Source organism: Echinops telfairi, unplaced genomic scaffold (assembly GCF_000313985.2).
Source record: "Echinops telfairi isolate 266 unplaced genomic scaffold, ASM31398v2 ScPeMD7_7469;HRSCAF=8507_1, whole genome shotgun sequence".
In the NCBI taxonomy this organism is placed as follows: Eukaryota; Metazoa; Chordata; class Mammalia; order Afrosoricida; family Tenrecidae; genus Echinops; species Echinops telfairi.
The window spans coordinates 73,194,706-73,212,317 of NW_022111373.1; the positions used below are offsets into that span (position 1 = coordinate 73,194,706).

Genomic DNA, 17,612 nt, shown 5'->3' on the forward strand with positions numbered 1-17,612 from the left:
GAGGACTTTGTGGACTGGTGTTGGGTTAATGGGTTAATGTTGGACTTGTGGGCTTGGGCAGCATTGGGTTGGGATGTTTTCGTGATACACCTTTTCTTTACATAAAACTCTCTCATACGTGAGTCGCCGTGGATTTGTTTCTCCAAAGTACCCAGACTAATACAGAGTCCTCTAGTAAATGTTCTCAGCGTGATCCAGAACTCCGGCTGGTGAAATCATTATCAGCAAGGTTGTTTTCATGACACTCCTTTGTATCCTCTCATTCGATCTCACTCTACCTTCTTCCCTTCCCAACTGTGGATCTCCGGATCGCTTACTCCCTTCCTGAGGTGCAGGGACGGGTGGTCTAGGCATTATAGTCTCTGCAGCCCAGCCTCACCCGGAGAAGGCCTCCGTGTTCTTATACACCACCTGTGTAATGCGTAACCTCACAACCCTGTGGGTTATGGGTTCTCGTAACTTCTCCTGCACTGAATTTTATCCAATACTCTCACAGCTCTGGGATCATGATATCTCTTTAGAGTATTTCACCCCTGAAATCTTACCTCAGCCTACATTAAGCTCTTACCATGCTCCTCAGATAGTGCACCCCAACTGGTCTCTCGCTGGCAGCCCAGGTGAACAACAGCCTGAAAGGGTCTTGGTAATGCCTCCCTCTTTCACAGCTGTGAAGATGGAAGCCCATGGAGTTTGACTAGTTTCCCAGTAGTTTATAGAGCGAGCATTTCCGCTCCAGTTAGCCTGGCTTCAGAGCCCTGCATTTTTTCCACCTCTCCTCAGAGTATATGAGAGATACACTTTAAGAGACATCCTTTTACGGAAGCCTGTTGTATCGATCAGAGTACAATGAATCTATTTTTTTAATCATTTTATTGGGGACTCATACAGCTCGTATCAAAATCCATCCATCCATCCATTGTGTCAAGCACATTTGTACATTTGTTGCCATCATTTAAAAAACATTTTATTTCTACCTGAGCTCTTGGTATTGGCTCCTCATTTTCCCCCCTTCTTCCCCCCTCCTCTCTCCCTCCCTCATGAACCTTTGATGATATATAAATTAATATTTTTAACTTTTATTTTTGTCAGTTGTATCAGGCATATTTGTAAATATGTTGCCTCATTCTTTTCTAGACAGTTACTTTCTGTTGAGCCCTTGGTATCAGCTCCTTTTCCCCCACCCTCGTGACCCCTTAATAGATTATAAATTATTATTTTCATATCTCACACCAACCACTGTCTCCCTTCACGCATGGTTTCCGTTCTTTCCCCTGGAGGAGGGTATGTGGTTGTGTGTCGATCAATTATGATCGGTTCCCCCTTCTTCCCCTCCTCCCCGCCCTCCCTCTCCCTTCCCATCTGGTATCACTATGACCATGTTTTTTATATGTCTCACACTGACCAATGTCTCCCTTCACTCACTTTTCTGTTGTCCATCCCCCTGGGAGGGGGGTTATATATAGATCATTATGGGTCCTGAGGGATTTATCTGTCCTGGATTCCCTGTGTATCCATCTTTTATCTGTGCCCGTGTACATGGCTCTGGTCTAGCCAGATTTGTAAGGTAGAATTGGGGTCATGATAGTGGGGGGAGGAAGCATTAAAGAACTAGTACAGGGAAACTTTTGATTGGTGTCATTGATTGGTGTCGTGTAGTAGTTCAGGCTAGCAGAAGTGATAAGGGAGCAAGAGATTAGGAAGGCCACTACTTGAAGATTAAACCTGAGGGTTTTTCTTGTATTTTTTTATTTAACATGGTGTACTTTTTTTTTAATATTTAGGTGAGGGTTTACATTTCAAACCATCAACTTTGTGCTCATCACTTTAAACTACTAATAAACTTCTCCTGCCTGCTCCTCCTGCCCCCAATAGTTTGCCCCTTGTATTTCCATAGTGTTTGAAGTCCTCTCCAATAAACATGTTCTAACTTATCAATCTAAAGGAAAATTACAAATTAAGAAGCTGTTAAGAATCTGAGGGAACGCAAACAGCACTGGTGGTGGTGATCAAGCCCACTCTGAAGGTAAAGAAAGACGTGACTAGGAGAGGCATGAGAAACCAAAGATGTCAGTGGTGATCCCAGGGGAGTCTGGTGTGCAGAAGCCTGTGGATGACAGTGGGAGCCCAAGACACATTGGTGGGAGCTACCTAGGAAATAAGCAGTTTCCGTCTGTCCACAATAGAGAGACAGGAGGAAAGTGGTTACTACACAGCGCATTGGAGAGATGACTATAGAACAGTGGTTCTCAACCTTCCTAATGCCGCAACCCTTTAATATAGTTCCTCATGTTGTGGTGACCCCCCCAATCATAAAATTATTTTTGTTGCTACTTCATAACTGTCATTTTGCTACTGTTCTGAATTGGGCGACCCCTGTGAAAGGGTCGCAGCCTGTAGGTTCAGAACTGCTGCTATAGAAGATCAAAATGATAAAACTTGAACCATTAAAGCCTTGTCAGTTGATCCCCCCCACTGATGCACATCAAGCTTGATCTGGTGTTCAACATTTTCTGTATTTTTTTGGTTAGTGTTTTGTTTGTTCAAATTCAGATTGGGGTTTGTCTTGGATAGGTTATTTCATAGGGGATCGCCCTCTTGAATTTTTGTTATATGTTTTCTTGGTTTTCAGTATGTGAAACCCTGGATTGATGAACCCATAGGGACAGCAAGTTGAATAGGGGTTTCGGGGGGCGGGGTAAAAGTGGAGGGGGGTGTAAAAGGGAACTGATGTCAAGGAGTTCAAGAAGGAAAAGAATGTTTTGAAGCTGATTGTGGTAGCAATTGTACAATACTGCTTGATATGATTGACCTATGGAATGGTGTGCTATCTGTATTAACTCCCAATAAGATGGTTTTGGGGGGGAAATGACTAAGGTCCTGAGGTTGTTGACAATGAGAGGAAAGAATGATACTTCCTTTATAGTTTGTTTGTTTGTTTGTTTGTTTGCATCATCCATACTGTCCAAGAGAAAGCAGTAGAACTACCAAGATCTGTTAGGAACAGCTGAGCACCCGCTAATGTTTCGTGCTCATGTAAAATACTTTAATGAAATACATTATAATCAATTGAAATATTTCCCTAAAAGCTGTGAAAACCAGATGTAGTTTAGTTTTTTTCCCAAATTCAGTTTTGTCTGTATCAGCACCCGTAAACTGAAAATGAGAGAAGACATGTCTTGGTATATGTCATCCAGGGTGGGTGCTTCTACAGAGACTGGATTAATAGTGTTTTAGGAGTATGATGGGGGAGGTTTTTAGGACATGGGGGTTAGCAACAAGGAGAACAAGAAAGAAAAATGCATATTCTAAAATTGAATGTGGCAATGATTGTACAACTATTCCTGATATGATTGAACTCTTGAATTGTATGATACATGGATTATATCCCGGTAAAACTGTTTTTTAAAATAATAGTAGACCATATCAGTGAATAGTATAATGCATGTTTAGTCATGGTTCCGGAGCTATTTTTTCATGAAAATGGTTGAATAAAAGAATATAGTCATTCTGTATCTCAGATTTATAAAATGTATTAAATGTCTTGGCAATAAGCTTACTACATACAGTACTTTGTGGAGGAAGCAGAATAGAATATCATTACAGTAATTTCACCCTTAACACGAAACCATTGTAAATTTGGAGGTCAGCAAAGTTTGCTCGTGCAGGGCCAGATAGTAAATATTTTCAGATTTGTCAACCATGTGTCCTCTGTTTAAACCACTCAGTGCTGGCAAAGCAGCCATAGGCAGTGTAAATGAGTGAGCACTCCGTGTTCCAATAAAACTTTATTCATACTATAATGGAATTTTAATTTCATGTCATTTTAATGCCTCGCCATCCTTTTATTGTGATTTTCTGCATCCATTAAAAACCAAAAACGTAAAGCAATGCTTAGCTCACACACTATGCAGAAACAGGCATTGGGTGGGTTGTAAATTTCCTCTCACTCACTGCCACTGTTGACCAGTGCCTGAGGGCCGGTGCTGCTCCCATCACAGGGGCTGCAAAACCAGACAGCTACACTGTTTGCTGGATGTGGGCTACAGTAAACTCACCGCCATAGCAACCGTGGAGGACAGGAGAGAACTGCCTCTGGGTTTCCAAGACTACATCCTTGTGGGGACAGAAAGCCTCATCGTTCTCCCACCCAGAGTCTGGTGGACTCAAACAGCTGAACTTGCAATTAGCAGCCCAACTTGTAACCCACTATTTCACCGGGGCTCCCATGGGCCATAGCACGAAAGTTTTTAATTGCCAGGAGTTGGTTGACCAAATAAAGTCTGGGATCCTACAACTTAATAAAATAAAGCACTTATTAAATGTTTCTTAATATGTGTTCCGGTGTTCCCACAAATACATTTCTATGATATATGTTGTTACATCAAAATTAAGAGTTGAGAAAGAAGTCTCACACCTTGAGCATACACACTGGTCCCTTAAATACACTGTGGGAAATGACCACAACGATTCTCCAGCGTATCTCCTTTTAGATTTATAAGGGGGAAGTGGTCTTTTAGGACCCTAGACCGTTTATTTAAAATAGTATTAAATCAATATATTGCTGTGAGTATGTTTAGAGCTAGTTGTAAGTTAAGTGAATGTCCCCATTGCTTGTGTAGTGGGGTGACGGTAAATCGAGAGCAGTTCTGGGTGTGCTGGGTGCAGAAAGCACTGCTGTGGCCTGCTGGCATCACAGCTCTTAGCAGTTGAGATAGGCAATGGTTAAAAGAAGTGTTAGTTTAAAAACAAAGTTATGCCCATTTACCCTTATTTTCTTGCCTGATCATTTTTATAAATCACGTTTCTAAATAAATACTGCTGGGAAAATAAGCCAAACAAACCTAGCTACGGAGAGAGCATTTTACATACTGCAAATTGCCCAATTTCTGAAGTTCAAAAACAGAATAGGTGTTGATACTTAAAAGTGATTGGGTGACTAAATGTGGCTTACAGCAGCAAAGGCAGGAAACTGTTCTCCCAAGCTTTACGTGCAGGCGTCGTCTCTGAAGCAGCACTGCCGCCACCAAGCACAGTTCATTTTCAGGCACCTACTTGATAGCCCGTGTTTTATTTTTCAATTCCCATTTTAAATTTTATAATTCAATCATCTTGAAGAGCTACGTTCAAAAGAAGTTTTACAACTTTAATCTCAATAATCTCAAAAAAAAAGAAAGAAAAGCAGACATGCGATGTCATAAAATAACTATTAGTGACTAGTTTGTATCCTATAAATCTAACTTGAGTTGATAATATGGTCCATTACCAGCTAACTGCACAGAGTATTTTTCATTTTACACTCTTCAGTTACTTTTTAGTGAAGTGTTAAAAAATATGAAGCTTTTCTCCTCTCTAAAATTGCACGCTGTCTGTCTGTTATTAGGGAGATAACAGCTCTTATAAATGTTTCAGTAAGCGCTAAGTAGACAGTTATGTGCACTCTCATTCCACGCTTATTTGCTTACTGTAATAAACTGATAAAATATGTGTGGTTTGTCTCTGTGTATCTGCAGGCATCATGAGTCACATAGATTTCCTTTAGAAATAATGTTGTGTCTGCAGAATTGATTGGTTATTTTCATAAACCATCTAAAGGTACACAAACGACTTTTATTATTTAAACATATGCTGTGTAAAGATTTGTGGAGGATGAGCTCACCGTGACTCGATGCCTTTTCCTCCCTGTGAACTCGTGGAGGAGGCGTTTTGATTATCGAGTTCCTGCAGCTACTGGACTAATTACATCCACAAGAATCGTACTGGGGGTGACCCATATCAATTGCTTATAGGGCACTTCGGTTTTTAATTCTTTGAACATTAATAGTTAAGCAGTTAAATCAAAACTGAATTTTGTAAACACTTTCTTTCATTCTGTCCTGCTTATGTACCCTGTAATATTTAATGGGAATAACACGTATACCTAAATCCAGATGTTTCTAAAGTTAGTGTTACCGGTATATAAACCAGAACCAAGCACCGTTCAAGCCGACACCATCCTCACAATCCTGGCTCTGTTTGGGTCCATCGTGGCAGCCACCGTGTCAGTCCATCTCGCCGAGGGTCTTCCTGCTTCCCACGAGGTCACCAACATGAAGGAGCGGACCCTCCTGATCAGATGTCCAAAGCAAGTGAGGCGACATCTCTCCATCCTCGCTTCCAAGGACCATTCTGGCTAGACGTGTTTCAAGACAGATTTATTCGTTGATCTGGCAGTCAGTCCGTGGTTCTTTCAATATTCTTCCCCATTCAGATACATCCATTCTTCTCCAGTCTAATTGATTCACTTTCTAGAATTTGCGTGCATATGAGAGAAACAAACAGACCGTGACTTGGGCAGCTGCACCTTAGTCCTCAAAGTGGCATCTTTGGGCGTCAGCACTTTGAAGAAGTTTTTCAAAGCATATTTGTCCAGTGCAATACGTGGTTCTATTTCTTGACTGCTGCTTCAATGGGTGTTGATTGTGGTCCAAGTAAAGTGAAATCCTTGGCAACTTCAGTCTTTTCTCTGTTTCTCGTGTTTTGCTTACTGGCTCAGTTGTGTGTAATTTCGTTTTCTTTATGTTGGTGTGGAATCCGTACTGATGGATGGATGTAGTGTTTGATCAACATGAGGAAGTGGTGCTTCAAGTGCTCCTGGCTTTCCACAAGCAACGCTGTGTCAGCATCTTTCTACACTCTTTGGGCCTCCTTCTTCAGTCCAGATGCACAGGTTACTTGCTCAGCACACAGACTGAATAAGCATGCGTATGTTAAAAGGATTCAATCCTGATGTACACTTTTCCATATTTTAAACCATGCAGTAAACCCCCATTCTATTCAATAACTGCCTTTTGGTCCGTGCCAATACAGGGTCCCTGTAAGCACACATCGGTGTGCTTAAATGCCCATTTTCCCTAGTGTTATCCATAATTTATTAGGCGCCACACTGTGGAGTGCTTTTGTAGAGTCAATAAAACACAGGCAAACCTCTTTCAGGTGTTCTCTGCTTGCAGCTAAGAGCCATCTGACATCAGCAATGTCCTTGTGCCATGTCCTCTTCCGAATTGAATTGAATTTTTGGTAGTTCCCTGTTGCGGTACTGATGCAACCATTTTTGTTATTATCACTACTACTACTGTCAGCAAAACTTGAGTATGATATTAATATTCAAGAATTTTCACATTCTGTTGGGTCACCTTTGTTCATAAATCTTTTTTTAATGACTTAAATTGGGAGTTCTAACAGGTAATATAACTCCATAATTCAATTAGATCAACTGTAATTGTACAGTTGCTGCCACCATCAGTTTCAAAACGTGTTCTTCTTGAATTCTTTGATATCATTTCCCTTTTATCCCCTCCCTCCTTCACCCTACTCCTAAGGAACCCTTATTTTTTATATTATATGTATTATATATATTATTATTTTTTTTCTGTATCTTACACCATCCAATGTATATGTTTACCTACAATTCTGCTTTTTGTACCCTTCAAGTGGGTTTATACAGTCATCGTTCCTATCAGATCTCCCTTCCCCACAGCTCTCTTCCAGTACCCTCAGGGAATCTTTACTCCCGTTACTATTTCTGAAGGGTTATCTATCTTGGCTTTCATGCATCAAATGAATTTACTATACAATTGAACATATGCAGCTCTAACAAGATGAATGAGGTAAAACAAAGATCATGATAGTAAGGGGAGGAAATATTAAAGAACTAGAGGATAGTTATGTGTTTCATCAGTGCTATACACACCTTGGATATGTCATCCCTTCCGTGTAGATTTTATGTGAGGGACTGTCCAATGATCTTACAGGTGGGTTTGGGGTCTCCACTTTGTCTAGGCTCCTTCACATCAATTTGATGGATCATCTTTCTTGGTAATGGACACAAACGTGGGTCTCTTCAATGCAGTTTGGACTTCTTCCTCCAGTACCATCAGTACTTGATTATATGCTGTCTCCTGAAACAGTTGAATATCATCCGATTCTTTTTGATACAGGGACTCTGTGTATTCCTTCCATCTTCTTTTGATGCTTCCTGCGGGGAATTGTGTAGTATCTTGCCTGTAAGATCCTTCAGTGTTTTAGCTTAAGACTTGGTGTTTTTCTCCAGTTCTTCCAGAGAAATGCCGAGTATGTCGTTTCCTTTTCCTTTTCCAACTCCTGGTCTTGATGCATTTCATGATAATACTAGGCTTTGTCTGCTCCAGCCACCTTTGACATCGTCTAGTCAGCTGTTTTCCTTCATTTATCTTATATTTCACTTTCATGGAGCTTACTTTATAGTTTGTTTGTCAGCTGTTAGAACCCTTCATGAACTTCAGAAATCCATAGAAACAACCAATCATAGCATGGGCTTTCCCAAAGGAAAAGAAAGAAAATAAGACTCTAAAGTAGTGTTCTCAAGATACCAGTGAGCACATTCCAAAAAGGTGCCCTTGCATGTAAGCTGGATTTTAACTTCGGTTCACTCCTTCAGTCATTTGCCCTTGTGCAGCTATATATTATGATTCTAAGTATTAATTTAGCCATTTAAAATACACAAGCTAAGAATCATTCAATGACAATAAGTAAAATCAAAAACAGTGAAGGGTCTGAGATGTTACTGTACTTTAAAGCTAATACGTTAGCCTGCCTCAGTTTCATGAATACTGGCAAAAGATGTGTAATTGCCACGTCAGAGACAAAAGGCTAATTTATTAGTCCTAGCAATAGCAGTAGCCAGGATGGCATCACTTGTTCCCCAACTGCTGGGTCCTTTAGGGCAGCACTTGGAAGGCCAGATGTTGCCTTGTCCCACATTGTATGGCCCTGTAAGAAAGGGGACTGAGTGTAGAAAGTCAGCCTTTTATAGGGGACTATTAGGAAACCTCTCTAAACTTTACCTAGAGAGGCAAGATGTTATTTTTATTATTCTGGAAAGCAAACACTTTAGTCCCCAGCTCCCGAGAGAAGCACTTACTTCTGTCTTCCAGCAGTAGTTTGCTATACAGACATACTGAAAGGATGATCTGGAGCAAGACCTATGAATGCCCTTGCTCAGAAAACCACAGAGAATGCAAGAGGCCTGTGCAGAATTGTTCCCCACCTGCCTGAAGGCAAGTGGGAGAGGAGGGTTTCATATTGGTTCTCTTTTGCAAAGGGCCCAGATAGTAAATATTTTAGGCTTTGCAACTATTCAATTCAGTCATTATCTCGTATGTGTGTGTATACACACACACACACACACACACACACACACACACACGCAGCTGTAAACAAGACATACACAAATGAGCTTGGCTGTGTTCTACTAAAACTTTGTCAAAACAGGTGCGTTGGCGTATTTGATCCCAGGCTGTAGCTTGCTATGCGCTGCTCTGGGTAATTTGTTTTGTTCAGGCCTGTTGGACAGTGAACACGGAAGACAAGAGAAGAGCCGGTGCCTTTGAATTGTGCTGTTGGGGAGGATATTGAGTGTGTCGACTGCCAGAAGAACAAGTACAGCCAGAGACTTCTCGTCTTACAGATTTGGGAGACTTGATCGGGAGAGTCTGGCCCCAGGATAAGGCTGTATCGTGCTTGGTCGAGTTCAGGGTCACTGGAAAAGAAGACCCCCCACAAGGTGGACTGACACAATGGCTGCAACCGGTAGCAAAGATCGTAAGGACGGCACTGGGCCACGTCATCCTTTCATTACGCTGCCGTTTACCTTTAATAGCAATGAGAAAATTATAAAGTAGTAAGTCAGAGAGTCCATTCACTGCGTTCAGCATTTTGGAATGTACGGTGTCACAGATCATGTGTTTTGTTTCTGGAGAGCAAGTATCTAATCTGATGGGCAAATGGTTGAGCTTGAGTCTCCTTTCTCTGTCAGGATTAATTATAAAAGAGGCCATCAGAAAGTCTGTGGTAAAATTCCATGATCTTTTGATTCCATTTTTCCAGGATTTTTTTTTTAAACAAAAACCTGACATTTACAACAAAATAGTCACCTTTGTATGAGTACTTCATCTAGGGCGGAGGAAGTGTAGCTGAATGTGTTTCCTAGCCATCTATCTCTAAATGATCTGGCTAATCTTTGGAATCAACTGGGATAAATATTGGCTGAATAGAGAAAAATAACTAAGAGTAGAGTCAATTACTAAAGTCAATGCCACGTTCGAGCACTAATATTAGCTAATATTTTTAAAATTTAAACCATGAAAACTAGGGAAAAAATGTAAATTAGTAATCTGATCTCTTTTTGTTTTTGATAATTTAAACAAGTAGGAAAAAACTACTTTAAAGTGAAGAAGTCATGGCCTTCTATGTAAGGTGAAAGAAATTCAAGGTGAGCATAGTTCAAGAAGTTAAGATTGGAGAGGCTCATTAATTTAATTATTTTTTTTAACATGTGGTCTTACAGTTTGAAAAACAACTAAGGAAGTTAACAAGATGGCCAAAAATAAAGTACCTGTGTGGAGGGAGTGGAGAGCCACTAGCAAAATGTTTGCCAACGTTTAAAAAATTGAGTATATTTAAGTAGCAGATTGCTTTCTTCTTATTTGGCTAGTATTGTCAAAATATAGTAAGACATGCTTGTACAGTCTAGGGAAAAAATTAATTCTGTTTTGAAGGTGTTTGCTTACACTTCTATAAAATGTATGGGTCAAATTTATACATGTGATGGCCTACGAGTGTGTGTTAATATGGTTCGCATACTCCATTAGGGAAATGGTTACATGTCATGGAAGTTGTGCTTTTTTCCTAAGGGAATCAGTATATACGTTCACTCATTCATCTTTTCCCCCCTTCCCGTTTCCTGTGTGCTACAGGTCAGCTCTCCTGTCTTTGTACCGATGACAAGTCACGAGCTGCTTCATCGAATGAGTGGGAAAGGACTGGCGGCCCACTACTCCTTTCCAAGACAACCGTGCATTTTCAGTGATAAGATGGTTTCCGTCCAAATAACATTGAATAACACCACTGATCGAAAGATCGAAAACATTCACATCGAGGAGAAAAAACTTCCAGCAGGCATGCAAATGCATGTTTTCAACCCAATAGGTAAATATTTATCTTCCTTTGAAACTTGATATTTGGTAACTGAATATGTTCATCTTAAAAATAAAATAGGTGTGATATTAAACGGTTATTAGCTTATAGGTGGTTCATTTCAATTTGCAACTGAATTTTTCATATACAAAAAATACCCTTCTCTGCCCCTAGTGAATCAGGCCCCAGCAACAGTAAAACCAATAGGGATGGAAGGGTGGTAGGCCTGAAGAAACGAAATGCCATCTCATTTTTCTTTGTTTGTGTCATCTTCCCCCGTGTTCTGATCAGCTTGATTTTCTACATTGTGTTAGTTTATTGCCTATTAAAAAGCAAGAAAGCTGAAATTAAATAAATAAAATAAATAAATAAATAAATAAATAAAAGCAAGAAAACGGACCTGCCTTTTAGAAGACTCGCCCTCACTACCATCTAGTCAATTCCCACTCAAAGCAATTCCGTAGGATAGAGTAGAACTGCCCCTGTGGGTTTCCGGAGACTGTAACTGTACTGGAAGAGAAAGCCTTGTCTTTCTCCCTCGGGACTGCTGGTGGTTTCAAACTGCGGACCTTGAGGTTAGCAGCCCAACATGAAGCCCACTAGCCCACCAGGGCTCCACTTTCAGAATACAGTGCCTTCCACATCACCCTTGCCAGTGCCCGTTCACATCCCACAAATGGAAAAGTGAAGACGGGCCAGGATGTGCACAGCCCTGGCCTTCCTGTTCATTTAGAGACCATGCACTCGATCACAATCTGCCTGTCTTCTCATGTAGGACTCGTGTTTTATGTTGTCGCCGTTTATAGTCAGGAGATTTTTACATTTTAACAGAAGTCTAGACCCCTCACTTTCCTTAGGGAAATAACACAAGACGTGGCAGTCCCAGCCCTTTGTTCCCCTGTGTGGGGCAGCCAGCTGGTGCATCTCTAGGGGCAGTGTGCTCTCTTCAGGCCACCCCAGCGCCCAGCACGTTGAATTACCTACCCCACAAAACTGTCAGTTGCCATTTAGCATTCTCCCCACCCCCTGCATTTTAAAATTTTTGTTTATTTATTCTAGCATTCCGTTTGCTTTTCTCATTTACAATATCTCCCTGGTCCCTGAAGACTGCTGTATTTATAACCCCCTTTCTAAGCATTTTTTCTCTAAAATTATTTTGCCAAAACTTAAGTATCCCATGGTACTATCTTATTTTGAGTTAAAATATAAAATGTGCCTTTGAATGCCTCTCTCTTTTCTTTCTGTCTTGTGTAAGTGAAGGCCATCCTAGGCCCACCTGGGAGAACTGCAGGCAAACCGCAGTTACCACTGAAATAAGGCGTGTGTCGTTGTTGTCCTCAAAATGCTACCGTCAGAAAGCCCCAGGGAAGTCCTTTTAGTGCTGCTACAGAGGAGCAGAGGCGAGCTTGATAGCCGGCCTTCTTTCCTTGCTGCGCACTGTGACTAGGAGGAGCCGGGCATCGTGGTGACGAGTTGAGCTGCTTGCTAACCACTGGCTCCGTCAGTTTAAACCACTGCCAGCTCCCCAAAGCCTTGGTACCACGAAGCGGTACATTCGCTGGGACTCCCAGGGGCTGTGCTTCCCTGTCCTGCAGGGTTGCTATGGGTCAGAGTGGATGAGATGGCAGTGATTGGGGGATTTGGGTTTGTTTCTCATGACCAGCCCTGGTGACGTAGTGGTGATGAGTTGGGCAGCAGTTGGAAACCACCAGCGGCTCCCCTAGACGAGGCTTTCTACTTCCATAAACAGCTAGGGTGGAGGAAGCCAACAGGGGGCCGGGCCCTTAAAGGCAGCCTTGGCTCGATGGCATGGCGTTGGGTTTGGAGAGAGGCTCTTCCTCGTCAGCCCATCTCTTTGACTGTGCTGAATTCTCAGGGAGTTTGCCCGACACATTCTGTGAAGGAAGCCATTCTGGGCATCGTGTCTTTACGCAAAGAACAGAAACCATCACTAATGGATAAAATATTGGGGACTGTTATATGACATCAAAGTGAAGAAAAATGGAGTTAAAGAAAGTGGATTTCAGAGTCCACACCATTTTCCCAATCGGATCGTTAAGTCCCCCCTTTAACCAGGAGAAGTAAATGGTATTCAATGCCACTACCAGCTTCGCTAGTCCCGGCCTGTCACTGGACTCTGATAGAAAAATGTGCAACAAACCTCAGGTACAAAATTTTGAAAAAACAGCAGCAGATTTACCCGGCTGGTTGAGGCCAGAGGACTGTTCGAGACTATTGCCTGGAAATACGCTTCACACCCGGAACTGAAACTAACCCTTGGTCACCTTGTAGCTAATAATAGATCAGCTTACAAAATAATGACTCCCCATAAATACTGCGCTTCTTTAATAAGCGACCTATGTGAGACCAAGCCGTCAATAATTAAAACAAAGGGGAGCATGTAAGGAGGAAAGCAGACTATAATAATAGGGAGAAGGGGGTGGGGGGCGGGCACCATTAAAAAAAATAAGTCCCCCGGTTTTTATTTTATTGTTTTGTGAAGCTCCTATATTTCTAAGGAATTGTGTGATATCCAAGTCTGCGTCCTTTTTATTGCTAGTAATCTAACCTTTTTTTCATACTTAAAAATTTAGTTTAGTTTAAGAAGTGTCAAGTAGCTGATAGATGAATTTTCTGAACACCGGAAATGTTATCCAAAGGTTAAAACACTAGAATAGTATTAACACATCCTTGAGTTGGCATAATGAGTTGATGCATTGACCTTTTGTTGGCCTATATAGAATAGAAGAAATAAATATAATAAATTTCAAAGTATGACCTTAACAGAAAATATGAAGGTATACCATTGTCTCAGTACTAGTAATAGACTTTACTTTTCTTAGGAACACCATAATGTTTCATTCATTCAATATCAAATACCTCCAATATTTAAAATTTATTTATATATATATAAAATGGATATGTATTTATGTGCAACACTACCTAGTGTCTTCTAACAGATTGCAGTGGTTGCAGCATCTAATAAAGTAATAAGAAACAAGTCCAGTATTTTCGTGTATTTGTGAAATAGGAGAGAGAAGATACTGGTTTCATTTAATTAAACAAACAAACAAACCCATGCCGTCAAGTTGATTCCCACTCAGAATGGCCCTGTATGACAAAGTAGAGCTGCCCCGTGGTTGCCCAGACTATAAATCCTCATGGAAGCATACGGCCACATCTTCCTCCCCCAGAGTGGCTGGTGGGCCCAAGCCGCTGCCCACTTGGTTAGCAGCTGACCACTTGACCACTGTACCACCAGGGCTCTTGGTGTTTCATAAACGCCTAGGCGTGTATTAAGAACTCAGCCTCTTCCATATTTGTTTAATCTGTTTTTCTCTTCATTACAATATGCTATGCCTTTTGCCTAGCCTTTCGTGTGAAGCTAGGTAACCTCTCATGCTATTCTTGGCCATTTTTTGCTCCCACAGAGATGGAAGTTTGTGACAGATAAAAGAAAAACATGAATTCTAGCCTATAAACTCACTACGTCTTATTCAGTGGCAGTTGCAGCAACAGTGGAGCTCAGCTAAGATTTCACCAGTTCCTGTACAACTGTCACATCAAAGTAGATGGCATCTTGCATGATTTTCCTTTTCATTCCCAAGAGCCAGGGTTTTCAGCCGTTCCTACAGAACCATTTCAAGAAAGTAGCAGAGAATTCAGATGCAGCATCTGATTTTATATGTGTGTGTGTGTGTGTGTATATGTATATGACTATGAACTCACTCCAGCAGTAACCTGACACTTAGCCAGCAGTTAATTATCTTAAGACGGAAGGCAGTACGAAACTGTCAAAGAGTGCTATCAACAAGACATCGTGAGAGCTGTCACTTTGTCGAGTGATGTACAGCGAGTCATGATGTAGAGAGAGATAATTCGAATGCCATCATGTTTTGGAGATGTGATGGTATTTGCTCCCAGTGTGATGTGAGCCTACCAACTAGACCAAGCTCTAGCATATCAATAGAGCAGTAAGGATTTACAAGAGAAAAGCCTTAGGCAAAGGGACAGGAAATGGCGGCAGCAGGTAGTTTTAAGAGAAATGAAAGAAAAGTGTTGTTATTTAGTGAAACCTGCTTGAGCAAGATTTAGGCAACAGGTGGTCTGACATGTGAACATCCTGGTACATGTTATGCTTATAAAAAAGAGATCCAAACTTGAATCGACAAACCAGTATACTATTGAACAACCCAGTAGTTCTTTCAAATCAACGTGAAACTAAGGCCCTGTTACAATGCCTGATTTTGTGGTGGCGTAGTGTGTCACACTGTGGGCTGCTAACTGTAGGTCACCAGTTCAAAACTACCAGCCATTCCACAGGGAATGAGGGAGAGAGCTATTGGATCACTCTGAGTTAGAATTAACTCAGTGGCCATGAAGCACGGATATAAGCCTATTTATTGAGGTATCCCTTGGGGCTGTCTGAACCTTCCTCTCTCTCATGGTTGGCATCTTTCAGATTAGATGTGGTGCCTGCTCACATCGCAGTTGCATTTGACAAGAGGAATATAGAATACCAACAGCTAAACCCACTGCCGTCAAGTCTACTCTGTCACACATCTAGCTACCTTGTAGGACAGAGTAGACCTTCGTAGGGTTCCGAGGCTGTACATCTTTATGTATGAGGAAGCTGGCTCCCTCATCGTTGTCCTTCAGAGCAGCTAGTGGGTTTGAACATCCAACCTTTTGGTCGTATACAAAATAGATAAAGCTAAATAGAACAGTACTACGGCCACAATTTACTAAAGATACTGAGCACCATAGCATCGAGTCAAGTTTTGAGTTCATCCATACCAGTAGCCATGGAGTTTATTCCAACTCTTGGAGCTCTTAGGGTTCTAGTACCTGGGTTTCAGAAGTAGATCATCACCAAGTTGAACTTCTGACCTTTGGGTTAGGTATGTACATTAACTGCCTGCATCACTCAGGAATTCCACATACTTGTACAAGTATGTGTACAGTGTTTAAGTTCTTCAGCTTATTCTAATATATGGCCACAAATTGGGTCCATAAACAGAATGAAATTATTTTTGTTGTTTAGTTTCATTTGTTTTATATTTGTTGGCTGGAAAATGGAGGAATTTGTAAATTGATGTAACTATTCCCCATACTTGGGTGTTGGTAATGAAGCTTCAGAAATTCCAAAGCTATGGTCATTTAATTATTTGTTTTGTTAAGTCAGTCTAATCTGTTACTACATTTTCTTTTAGTAATCCTTTGAAGAATGCAATCAGACTTATTTGTGTTTCCATAATGCTAGTTCTCTTGATTAATTTCTGTGAGCACGGCATCTTTGCTTTAATTGCATTTTAAAATTTTGATTTTTTTCCAATGAAAATAGGGAAGCAATAAGACAAAATGATCAGCATAAAATTACCAGTATAATGGATGTCCAGAATAATTAACTCACTGCCATCAAGTCCATGCTGACTCATAGGGCCCCCCTATGGGTTTCCCAGACTGTCACTGTTTACGGAAGTAGAAACCCAGTCTTTTTCCCAAGAAGCTGCTGGTGGTTTTGAACTGCCAACCATTCCGGATCGCACCCCAACATGTAACCACTACACCACTAGGGCTCCTAATTAAAGGCTACTAAATTGGGAAGATAACCAAATTAGGTATATAGAAATTTGGATACTACTTCTGAACTCCTTACTATATATGTTGTTAAGTGCCAGTAAGTCTGTCACCTCCCATAGTGACCGTACACACAACAGAAGGACACACTGCCAGGTCCTGCGCCATCCTCACAATCGTTGCTCCTGTGTCTGAGCCCGTCATTGCAGCCACGTGTCAGTCCATCGCGTTGAGGACTTTCCTCTATTTTTGCTGCGCCTCTCCGTATCCAAACAAGATGCTCTTCTCCAGAGACTAGTCTCTCCCGACAACATGTCCAAAACATGTAAGGCACAGTCCCACCATCTCTGCCTCCAGAGAACTCTCGGGCCACATCCCAAGGCAGAGCAGCTGTCCTGTTAGCCGCCCACAGCACTGTCAGTATTCGCCCAGAACCACAGTCCAAACACACCCACTCCGGAGCTGCTCTTGCATTGCCTTTATTCAAGAAGCTCGTGGGGAAATGAAATTAAAAGATAATGAAATTCGTTCAGAGACTTTTTTAAGCCCACTCGTGTTTAGCATGGGTATGTGAAAATTGTGTAACGTTGACTTTTTATATGTAAATAGTTTTTAGTTCTAAGTTTGTAATCTTTTACAAACTTCCAAAGTTTATGACGGTGGTTCCAAGCGAGCCATTTATTTTCTTTTTTACCTTCAATGCCTGTAAAGACGACATTTAAAAATAGGAGATTTCACAAGAACAGAAGGGTTTCTGAAGCAGATAGATAGGATCTGTTCATTGTCTTTTGTGCAGAATTAGGTTGTGAGAAACAAAACCTCGTCATTGGTCTCCCCAGGAAAGGGGTGACAGCCACATAACACTGGGGTGGGGGTGGGGGCAGGTAGCCAGGCTCAAGAAACAGTATTGGGTGTTTGTACATTCTTGGGGAGGAAGGACTCGGTGTGAGCGACTTCAACTGCCCCTCAAAGCCTTCTCCTAACTCACATACTGTTAGTACTCCAGTATAAGCCAACCCGACTATCAGCCGAGGCACCTA

General features: G+C 41.4%; 1 protein-coding gene across 1 annotated transcript in view; it reads left to right on the forward strand.

Annotated features, from left to right (window-relative positions):
- The window catches only part of AP3B1 (adaptor related protein complex 3 subunit beta 1), a 283,869-nt gene that overhangs the window by 240,196 nt on the left and 26,061 nt on the right, over positions 1-17,612 (forward strand). Inside the window, exon 23 of the mRNA XM_045285085.1 lies at positions 10,773-11,004. Coding sequence (XP_045141020.1) covers positions 10,773-11,004 — 232 coding nt within the window. The remainder of the gene's footprint in view (positions 1-10,772; positions 11,005-17,612) is intronic.